Below are 11,972 nucleotides of genomic sequence, written 5' to 3' on the forward strand. Positions count from 1 at the left end.
CATAAGCCTCATGTTTAGAACATCTCTCTTGAATGAAAAGAAGTTCACCAAAGTAAACTTTCAAGATATCTAAATCCTGCCCAGTGCCAGACTATACTATACAAACATATGATTGTTAAAATGGATGTGAAATATTCCACTCATTCATTAGAGAGTATTTTATACCCGACCTTTTATTGAGTGTTTTTATTTCTCTTGCTCCTTATCTCCTTTATAATTAAAACAGTTACTTTTAAATAATCTCAAATTGACCTCATTCTTCTTCATCCAAACATTCAATAATTAAAAAGTATATGAATTAAAAAGAAAGCAATTATTTATCACTGTCCCTTAATATCTATAATACAATCCCTGCCAATCTGATACTACATTTTCAAGAAAATTCTTGAAAGAATATTCATTAGTTTTTCTTTTGGTTTGGGAGCCCACCAGCAACTAATCTACGGTTGGAGTCAATGATGATGACAGATCCTCTCCCTCTTTAAAGCATTCAAAAATAAATCCCTTCAATAAAGAGAGCAACCAGAAATAGTTGTATTTCCACTACCAATGAGCTTCATAAATATTAAAGCTAGCCGTTTTTTGGCAGCAGAAACAATACATTATTTCGTTGTCACAGTGGGTCATAGCCAGCCTGTAGGCAGACTAGTAGCCTGGAAAGGGAATAATACCGTTTCCCATCCTCTCCATTGCGCTGCCCTCTTTAAATACCCTTTCCCATCCTCACCACTGCATTGAAAGGAATTGTTGTTAATTCTGCAATTTGAACCAATTTCTAAAGAGTATTGAGAAGTTTAAATCATTTGAGCTCTCCCTCTGAAATACTCCTTTCTGTCTGTTATTTTGAAGGTTTGTTAAAATGGGTGTGGGTATAGTGAAATCTTTGGCTGGATTTTTGCTGCTGCTGAATTTATGCATGTATGTGACTGTTGCTGCCATTGCTGGCTGGGCACTCAATAAGTCCATCGACCATCATTATGTTACTGGTAACACACACATCTTTCTTATTAATTTTTGGTGATTGTTTGTAGCAAGTAGCATGTAGTTTGAATTCTGATTGTTTTGGACAGGACCCAAAAGTAGCATACCAGTGGGCTTCTCATTTTCACCAGTGTTTTTCCCCATAGGGAATGAAGCCACTGGTTTTATGGTCATATTTTCCCTGATAGCAGGAGTTGTGGGAGCAGCTTCGTGTGTTTCAGGGCTCCATCATCTTCGAGTGTGGACAGCAGAGAGCTTGGCTTCAACTGCTTCATCCGTCATCACAGCTTGGGCTCTTACTCTTCTTGCCATGGGGTGATTATAGAACATGTTTGATTTAACTAGGGAAGGGGTTATTAACTATTCAAGCTTACAAGTTTTTAAAATTAAGATCAAATTGTTTGAAAAATTTACAAATTTCAAATGGTCTTTACTAAGATCTGTTTCAAAATGATTTGTCCTGGATCCTTTTAAATAGAACTCTCAACAATACTTGTAAGCAAAAGGGTAAAAAAAATAATGCTTTCTACAAACCCTGCAGGTTGGCATGCAAGGAGATCTATTTACATGGCAGAAGCCCACAGCTGGTATGAGATTTTACTTTAGTTAGGATTTTTTTTTATGTCTGTTTCAATAGCTCTCCACAATATTTACTTTGTATACATTGTAAATCTATTTGATTGATAAGCCCTTACCTCTATAACAATTCACAAGCAGAAAATTTCAGGTTTTTTATATATTGTTTGTGCAGATCGCTTTGGAAGCCTTCGTCATTATTCTGTCTGCAACAAAACTGTTTTACATGATGGCCATCTATATTGGCTTTTTTGCTGGTAATTACTTTTTTTGTGGAGAGAAAAATATTGGCACCACTACTGCAGAGCCCCTAAAAGCAAACACACTTCCAGCTTAGAAAATGAAGTTCAATGTGGAACGAATGTTTTCTCTTGCTTGGGCTTTGCTTTAAATGCCTTTGATTGTAATATTTTGTAGAAGGGAGAGGTTGTATACCTTCAACGATTTATAAGGCAGTTCTGATCTGAGATCTTTTTATTTATATGAATTGACTACACATTGGATTGACTTCATTTGAGAAAAAGATTTAGATGCTTACAACGTATTATATGTTGATACTAAAAATTCAATATCAATTTTAATAGATAATGACAGTATTAGAGAATAGTTCATGGCAATATTATATTATATTCAAAATTATATATTTTATATTTTTAAATTTTATAAGTTTAGAATTTTAGAATAGGGTATATACATATATATATATATGTATGTGGTAAAAATTTATTCAAAAAAACGATGAGAATACAAAGCGGAGGGTCACACACCCTCAAACAAGACCAAACATTAATAAAGAAGAAGGCCTCAAAGAACCGACCCAAAAAAAATTACAACATCTGATCATCCTTAATAAACTTATCCCCCCCAGGTTCTTCGTGGCCCTTTTGGCCAAATGATTTCCAACCTTGTTCCACTCTCGAGGAATATGACTAAAAGAGATAAAATCCAAAGAAGAACAAACATTCAAAATCTGCCTCGCCACCATGGCTAGCTGCCAATTAACATCCTCCAAACAATCACAATCTGTGAATCAGATTCATAGGCAATCATTCACCGGCCAAGAGCATAACTTGTTTTAGTTGCATGGAGAATAGTCAGGGCTTCAATAAGGTTATTAATTAGAGTAAAACCCTCTAAACCTAGAGAAGAAAAACACCACCCTTCCAACACTATTCTTGCCAACACCCCTGATTCCAGCCAGACCCGGATTCCCCCTGGAAGAACCATCAATGTTAATTTTCAGCACACCCTTTGGTGGAGGAATCCATCTCCCCACTCTTTGAACTTTTTATTTGAACTTCCTCAATCTCTTGCCAGAGGAGGACTTCAAGCCATAATCAGCTAGATTCGACCTCTTTACTACATCCAAATCTGTTGGGGCCATAGCAATTGAGATATCACACTTAGATGCAATAGTTTCCCTAAGCTTATAAAAAAAAATTATGCCACAAGAAGACATAATCTAAAGCTACCTCTTGAAAGATTCTTCGATTCCTCTAAAGCCAAAGATTCTAGATAATAAAGGAGGGAGCAATAGCCCATGCTATTTGAAGAAAGGGTGTCTAAGGAGGAGGTCTCCCCAAGCTCTCCCAAAACTCCACCATAGAGGTGGCATGAATACAGGAATGATTCCATAACCCCTACTAGAAATGCCAAATCTCCCTAGAGTATGGACACTAAAAAAACAAATGTGAGGCATTCTCGTCATTGTTTTTACACATGATGCAAATAGAAGGACCATGAAATCCCCATTTATTCAAATTTTTCCGGGTTAAACATTTATTTTGGGCTACCAACTAGAGAAAAATATTGCACTTAGGCCATGAGAATTTGTTCCAAACCTGTTTCCACCAAACAACTCTTTCTCTTCCATAAAGCTTTCTGTCCAATTCAAGGTACCCTGACGCAACAAAAAACCTGCTTTTTGGGTCTAGACCCCAAGCTAAAGTATCATTCCCCACTAGGGAACTGCAAAGTCTCCCAGCTAGGATTCCTGCAAGCTCATGACATGCATCCTCAAAACCACCCACCGGTCACTCCTAAGGATCCTTCCAACAACAGACCTCTAACCGACCCTACAAATTAACCTTCTTAAAATATTGCACTCTACACCAAACGGCCTCAATAAAAAGATTACACAGAGGTTGAAGATGCGAGAACTGAGAAATAATTGGGGGATGACCATCCCAAGAATCATGTCAGAACAAAGCTTCAACACCCCTATTACATATCCAAAAAAGGTCATCCTTAATGAGCTTATCCCCTTTCTTTAGAGTGATCCAAATCATAAAACCCTTCCCTACAAGAGGGTATCTAGGGACTTCACTACCATACACTCCTTGCAAGTACTTGTAAGAGAGAATATTAGCCCATCTTCAATCCAGATAGGTACACCATTGCTAGTAAATTTTAGTGGTAGAACAAGATTATTCACCAGAGCAGTCTGAAGCCCTAAGCCTCCTTCTTGCTTCGGTCTACATACAGAGTCCCACTTAACCAAACTCCATTTGGTCAAGAGAAGATTACTAGACCAAAGAAATTGACGCGACAATGCATTAAATTCCTTAACAAAAATAGAGGGGGTTGATTGCACAAAAAAACTGTAAAGAGGAAGGGCTTGCACCACTACCTTCAAGAGAATCACCCTACTAGCAAAAGAGAGCCAATGAAGAGTCCAATGGAAAACCTTCTTCTGAAGCTTATCCAAGATATCCTGCCAAAATTCCTTGCATTGAGATCCCAAACCAAGAGGAATCCCAAGATAAACCAGAGGGAGTGTACCAAATTGAAATCAAAAGATACAAGCTATCCTGCTCTAGATAATACGAGGAGTATTAAAAAAGAAAATAGAAGACTTAGCGTCATTAATCCTTTGACCCGAAGTAGTTAAATAAATGTCGAAAGATTTCCTGAAATTAACCACTTCATTAATTCTAGCCATACTACCCATCAAAGTAGTATCATCCACAAACTAGAGATGCAAAGAAGGGGCAACTCATTACCCCATCTCCAACCCTGAATCAAACCCTGATATACTTGAGACTTAATGAACCTTCCCAACCCTTCCGCCAGAATGATAAACAGATATAGAGATAGAGGGTCTCCCCACTGCAGGCCCCTAGAAACACTGAATAACTCAGAAGGTTCTCCATTGATGAGAACACAAAAAGAAGTGGAGGTGACACAACTCATGACCTAGTTGACTCATTCACTGGCAAAACCAAAAGATAATAGAACCTTCTACAACAAAGACCATTTCACCTTGTCATAGGCCTTAGCCATATCAGGATTTATGAACATAGCTTTCTCCTTGGACAAAGCCATAGAATGAATTGTCTCTGCTGCAATCACAATCCCATTCATAATTTGTCGTCCAACAACAAATCCCCCTTTCTCTTAAAAAAATTAAGACTTTGAGACACCCCTTGAGGCGCTCAATAGTGAGTTTAGTGATGATTTTATAGACCACATTGCATAGGGCAATGGGCCTAAATTGATCAAGCGTGTTGGCTCCCTCTTTTTTAGGAACGAGAACCAGGAAGGTAGCATTCATTGCCCTCAACATCTGCTTGTTTTTGTGAGATTCCTAGACCACTTTAAGAAGATCAAGATTGATTATCTCCCAAAATTCTTGAAAGAACTCAATAGGAAAACCATCAGGACCCAGAGCTTTACCTTTCTTCATGCTGAAAACCACATTCTCCAATTCATGAAGATCAATAGGGCGAGTCAGGGCATTATTCATCCTTTGATAAATAACTAAGGGGATGCAATCCAAAATAGTATTTTCCTCCTCTCATGCTGGGGGGGAGTCCTTAATAAACAAAGTAGAAAAGTACCTCAAGACCTCCTACGCAATGGCAGTTTTCAAAGAAAGAGAAGTACCATCTGAAGATACTAGAGTAGAAATACAATTATTATTCTTGTGAGCCTTTATAGAATTATGAAAAAAAATTGTATTCTTATCCCCTTCCTAGACCCAGACTATACAAGATTCCTGCTTCCAAAAAATTCCCTCCCGAAGCTTCCATTCCTCAAGATCTTTGACCACTAAGGACTCCTCTTTGCTCAAGTCCAATGTCAATCCTTGGTCCTGAATTAAGTGAGTGATGCTATCAAGATGAGCTTGAGCATCCATTATGTTATGATGAAGATTCCTGAATCCTTGCTTATTCCATCTCTTTAGCTTATATTTCACAAATTCTAATATCTTGACAAAAGAGTACATGGCTCTATCATGGGTTTGTCTTCCTTGATACCACCAGACATAAATTAAGTCTTGAAGAGAGGGGTCTCTTAGCCACATTTGATGAAATTTAAAATATGGGTTCCTCGACATACTAAAGGAGGACATAGAGAGCTTTATTGGCCAGTGGTCAGAACCTCTCCAATCCAAAATCTTAGAACTAGTAGCCCATCTATCACTGATCCAGAAACAAGACACTGAAAATCTATCTAGCCTCTCTGAGATAGCATCCTCGCAACATCTTCTATTATTATAGGTGAATATACCATTTTTTGGCTTTACATTAATAATATTTAAAGACTCAATATTCGTGACAAGAAGATAGGAAGGGGGGTCTAGCCTCGCAACTCCCCCTCTTTTTTCTTCCAAACTGCCAATTGCATTAAAGTCTCCTGCCAGAATCCAAGGGAGACAATGAGCAATGGATCGAACAAATCTAACATTCTCCCAAAGTAGAGACTTTCCCAAGAGATCTATAGGAGCATAAATATTGGAAAAAAGGCAGACCTCTCCATATTCCAAACTAGAAGCCATTACTGATAAAGAAGACCGGCTTGAGATCTACCAGAGAGGGGAAGTCTTCCTAGGGTCCCAAAAATAGGCCAAACCACTTGAATTACCAGGAGCTCCAACACACTGACAAATCCCACGAGCCCAAATACTAGGAGCTCTATCCAACATATCATCTATAGTCAACTCCATTTCCTAAATGAAAACCAAGTCGAGTAAATGGGTGTTAATTTCAACTCCCGAACAACCTTTTGTCTAGGGATGTTGTTCATACCCCTTAAATTCCAAGATAGAATAATCATTTCAAGGGTTGAGAAAAGTGTGAGTCAATGGTTTTCACTGACCCCAATTCCATCAAAGTATCTCCAATCAACTTTACCTTCTCCTCATCTATCTTGTGGCCTATCCTCAGAGATTTGTCTAAAGGCCCCTTTTTTATAGGTTTTTTTTGCAAGCCTAAAACCTGAGAGGCCTTACTATTCTTTCCAGATTCAATAGCCCATTTGATCAGGGCGGGTTCCTGAGTCCCCAAAGCATCTTCTCCTTTAACCCCAAATCACCAATGATTTGGGGCCATTTGAACCCTAGATGCATACATCTGTATCCACTAGCCCAATCTGTTGATCTTTAAAGATAAAACCTAAGTATCATACCTCTCATTCTTTGTTATTGTCCCATCCACAAACTGCACCCCCGAGGAAAGATCCATAGGGATACCTTCTTCCCGGGCGAGGTCCTCTAGAGCATCAAATCTGTTAAAGTGCATATCACCTTGTCTATCATTTAATGTTATTTTCTACCCTCTCCCTTTATTTTGAGGTTTAATAGGAATAAAACCCTCCTTATCTGCATTCCCTTCCTACATAGGGGTTTTCCCCTTATCTCTCTTAGGATCATAACCAAAAGGAGCATTAGATGAAGAATGTATAGGATTAGAGCGGGGACATTTCCTTTGTAAATGACCATACTTGTGGAAAATATGGCACCTTAAGGGGAGAGTCTCATAATCTAGTAGTTGGATCCAAGAAGAGGACCCAAGGCATAAATCCACAACATTTCGCAAAGGATTATTAAGATCAATTTCAACACAAATGCGTGCAAAGAAAATTACCTTCCTATCCAAGGTATAAGAAGCCATTCCAACAAGCTTGCCAAGCAACAAATCAATTGAATGGAGGATCTCATTCTTCCTAAACTCTAGAGGAAGTTGAAGAAGTCACCGGTTAGGAGGGACCTCAAAGAGATCAATCTGGACTGGTTAGCAAGAGTAAACATAATGGAAACACAAAGATATGATGGAGGCAATGCAGAATAAATTGTTTTATTTCATGAAAACTGATTACAACCAAGTGGTAACAATTGGGTTACAGTAACCAGCTCATGGGCCTGCTAAAACATACTCAAAGTACAAAATAGGTCACAACCGGGACCTTCAATCTTAAGATCTATCTTCTACGCTCAGTCTAGCTTCTTGATTACATTCTAATACTCAATTAAAATGATCCAAGGGGATCCAATCAGCCCAAAAAGGGATCAAAACCTTGAAGCAAACAAGAAGAATCAACCTCCTTCCAGACCAAAAAATGCTTACGGTCAGAAGAATGCAGAGGATAGAAAAAAAGATTCCAAATCCAACTGGAAAAGTTCTCTTCTAGGGTCCACTTATATGACTATAGAAGCAGCTTTGGCTAACTTTACCCAAACTGACAAAGGAATGAAGATCAATCTCCCTAATAGTCTCATGGATAAAGTCACTTCATCCCTTCACCTAGAAATTGTTGGACATTTCTTCTCCTTCAGACCATCTATTGACATGGTTAGGCAATGGGATAAGGCAAGATGGAAGTTAAAGGGAAGTGTAGGTATCTCGGCTATGCCAGGAGGTCTCTTCCTTTTCAAGTTCACTGTGGAGGAAGACCTAATCTTTGTCCTCTCAAACTCTTGGGCCTAAGGAAAGCATATTATAACTCTTGCTAAATGGAAGCATGGGTTTGACCCCTTAGCCGAACTCAATCGCATGGCTCCTATTTGGGTTAGGCTCTGTGGCCTCCCACTGGAATTCTAGGATAAACAGATCTTTTGATAGATTGGGAACTCGTTCGGCAGCTATGTTACAACAGATTTGGTCACCCTTGCTAAATCTAGGTTGGTTTATGCTCGTTTATATGTTAATGTTTCTATTAACAAAGCGCTTCCCAACTTTGTCTCTCTAAACTCAAAGTGGGGAAAATGGTCCCAGGTCATTGTCTATGAAAATGCTACTCTTTTTTGTTAAAAATGTGCTAAGCAAGAGCATACATTTTTTGAGTGTAAGACCCTAGTGACTTCCAAACTCGAGCTAAAAGAGAAGGCTATTGTGGATGATCCTATCAGCCCAAGTGCACCCTCTTCTTCAGCCCCTTTGGGGCTGCCTAATGTGTGTGAGATCTCTAATGATTACCCCCACACTGATAAGATCCTTGACATTATTAAAAATCCTATTGATCTAGTGAATAAATATAGCCCAGTAGTGCCTCTGGAAGGTGGAGAAATTCCCCCGGTGATTAGTCTACGACTATCCCCTAGTCCTTCTGCCTCCCCCTCCTTGGCTATGGGTGATGGCTACATCTCCCCTAGGCCTTATGCTGTAACTATCCCCATGACTCCCCAAGCCCCCTTTAACCTCTATGGTGTTAAGACCCCCCCGGGTGGAAATAAGTTGTTAAGTTTCATAGCCCCTCACTGTCCCCCTATCAGTTTGGAGATTTAAGAGGAAGTGGCTAAATCTCCCCAGCTCACTTCTAATGTGAAGTTATCACCACCCTGTTCTCTCTCTGTGGATAATGAGGACCGGTTTACTCAGAAGAAGAAAACTACATCTAAGAAGGAAGATGTGGGTGTAGACACATAAAAATTTCCATTAATTTGTCCTCATTTAATTTCACATTTCTCCGAACATCGAGCGAGTCCTTATTATTAGACTATTATTTCTCCATAATTCATTATTCATAATTTCCCTCTTTTATTATATTATTATTATTAATATCTCATCATTTATCCATTCAATTTATTAAATAAAACATTTATCATATTCATTTATACGCCTTCATACATTCACCTTATATACATTTATCTATTTATTTAATAAAACCCTTAAATATCCCCTCCTACCACTTACCATTTCCCATTTACCACTCATCTTCCCTATACCACTCATTTTGCATTATCCCATATTCATCCCACAACATGAACTCGCCCAGAGAAAATCTATTTAAACAAAGCCCCTCTCTTATTTGAGCATCTCATCTTTATGCGTCGAACTTATGTCAGTTTGTATTCTTCAACATCTTGGCACTTCATTTTGTTTAGCTTCCTTTGCATCAATCATCTTGAATCTCCAAAAAACCATAGCTTCTTGTGTGTGCTTCTAAGAGCAATATTATCTACATAAGATCTTGGTTTAAGAAGTGCAATGGAGTGGATTATATAACATGCATGTGTGTGTTTTAGCTTAGATATTTTCATTTGCATGTGTGTGTTTTGCAGGAAAAATTTCATTGTTGGATGCTGGAAGGTTGAATCTTGTATTCAATCCATTTCCTCCATCTACAATTGGCACGCCCGGTGGGACATTTCCCTTGCTTTTCTTTGGATTGATAGAAGTTCAAGATTCCTTACTTGTTTTATTGTACGATTTACTTGAGGTTTTGAATATCTTTAGTTTCATAGGCTCCCTCTTATGGCATCCAATCTCGTGTGTCGAAGATCATAATTTTGAAACTACTAATGTCATTTGATGTAGGACGCATGTCGAAGAAATGGTGATTTGAAACCGATTGTCTGATTTCTAGATTAGATCACATTTTTAATTGGTGCTTTAAAATTGACCAGTGTCTTTCGTGTTTTGAGCATTAGGCTCTTTTGTGTTTATCTTTTTAGAGGGCCTGCCTCCCGAGAAGCCCTTAAGGCTTGGTGAGAGGGAACGACCCAAGTGGTAATGGGCTAAAGCCAAGCTCTTCCAAACCACTATAAATAAATGTGTTTGTGATGAAAGTTGCAAGCAACGAGTGCTGATTAGTTCATATCGACAGCATGTCTCCCCATAAACCCTATAGAGCGCAACCTTTATAGGCTGGGAGCCTTCCTTAATGGAGAGTACATTGCTGCATGAATGGCCACTCGAATGGATACCCTTACTAGACACCATTTGTGTTAGAAGCCAAAAACCTTCTAGTTGTTGATGCAGGAGGTCGGACCTCTGAAGCGGCTCACATTCTTATGGTTCTTAGTAGAGATACAAAGTTCACCATGGGGAGTTTTCATGGGGACTAATTCTTGGCTGCCCTGAAGAAGTGAGTGTCGAGGGTGGAGCCAGTGGGGTCAAGCATCTAAGTATCTGCTCTGAATTGCATAGCTCGGGGTAACCCCCCAAGTGAGATTCAACAACCATTGTCCTGGCCAGCCTTAGGATTGTGCTTGAATGTGTTTCTATTGAAAAATCAAACAAACATTCTATCTACCATGTTTTCTGAATGTGAGCACAAACAAACAAGAACATATCATAATCAACACCACCCTTGAAATTGAAACATTTAACAAAAAAAACCTTGGTCTAAGCTTTGAAGTATCCATCCACATTGTACAACAACATTGTCCTCAAAACGTTGAACTTGTGCTCTCAAAACAATCATTTCAGATCTCTTGAGACATCACTTTTGAAGTTCTGGTCTTTTAGGTCCTCACATAGTCACATCATTATAGTTTCCCATACCCTATTCAATCCTTGCATAGTCTTCACCTAGTTGCACCTTTCATCCTTGCATATCTTATTTAATTATACCTAGTCTTTGCATATCCCCCTAGATCAAACCCATGCATAATCCCCTTAGATCATACCCATAATCTTTGCATAGCCTTCCATCATTCTTTTAGGACATAACCTTAAACCCTGCAAAAGTTCCTCAGGTCATTTCATCATTGGTCCTAGCCTTTCATTATTATTTGCATACCAAAATCCAAAAAAAATCCAAAATCCGAAAAAACCAAAAATGTTGCTTGCACTTAGGATTGCTCATCTTAGGTCTGACATCAACTTTTGATCATCAATCCCCCTTATCACTTGAGGTGCATCTTCCTTGAGTTAGGGAATCTATTAGTTTCTTTGAGTTGGTAATCCGCTTGGAGTTCATCATCTCCTATCATAGCATGACCTCTCTTTGATAACTTATCCTTGTGTCTATCCATCATAGCACAAGTCAAATTCCACATTGGAAATATTTCAGACCTAGAGTATCTTAGTCCTTGCATCAAGCATCATTCATTCACATATTCCATTTAAGGTGTAGCTGCACATCACTTTCATATCATATAAATTGCACTTTTGCATCAATCCTTTAGTAGTTGTATCACATAGATTGCATCTTTACATTGATCCTTAGTTGCATCCCAATTTCACTCATATCATATAGTTCCCCCTTTGCATTTTAGGGTTTTCATTCCATCTAGAGTCTCATACATTGTCCTAGGTCAAATATCAGAACAATCATTTATGTCTCCTAACTCGAGAATCAAAATGTTTCAAAATCATCTATTTCAAGATGGAGATGACATTATTAATTTTTATGAAGAAGACCACATTAGTGTTGCGACCAATGAAACTAGTGAAACAAGCGATGAAGAA

The 11,972-nt window shown here is 38.5% G+C and overlaps 1 protein-coding gene across 1 annotated transcript; it reads left to right on the top strand.

Moving 5' to 3' along the window:
• The first annotated feature begins 730 nt into the window (after positions 1-730).
• On the top strand, positions 731-2,069 carry LOC131073743 (membrane protein PM19L). Its single transcript, XM_058010248.2, has 4 exons — positions 731-986; positions 1,071-1,296; positions 1,523-1,568; positions 1,733-2,069. The coding sequence occupies exons 1-4, from the start codon at positions 860-862 to the stop codon at positions 1,892-1,894; spliced, it is 561 nt and encodes a 186-aa protein (XP_057866231.1). The 5' UTR covers positions 731-859; the 3' UTR covers positions 1,895-2,069.
• Positions 2,070-11,972: the final 9,903 nt, after the last annotated feature.

Source organism: Cryptomeria japonica, chromosome 9, assembly GCF_030272615.1.
Source record: "Cryptomeria japonica chromosome 9, Sugi_1.0, whole genome shotgun sequence".
NCBI lineage: Eukaryota > Viridiplantae > Streptophyta > Pinopsida > Cupressales > Cupressaceae > Cryptomeria > Cryptomeria japonica.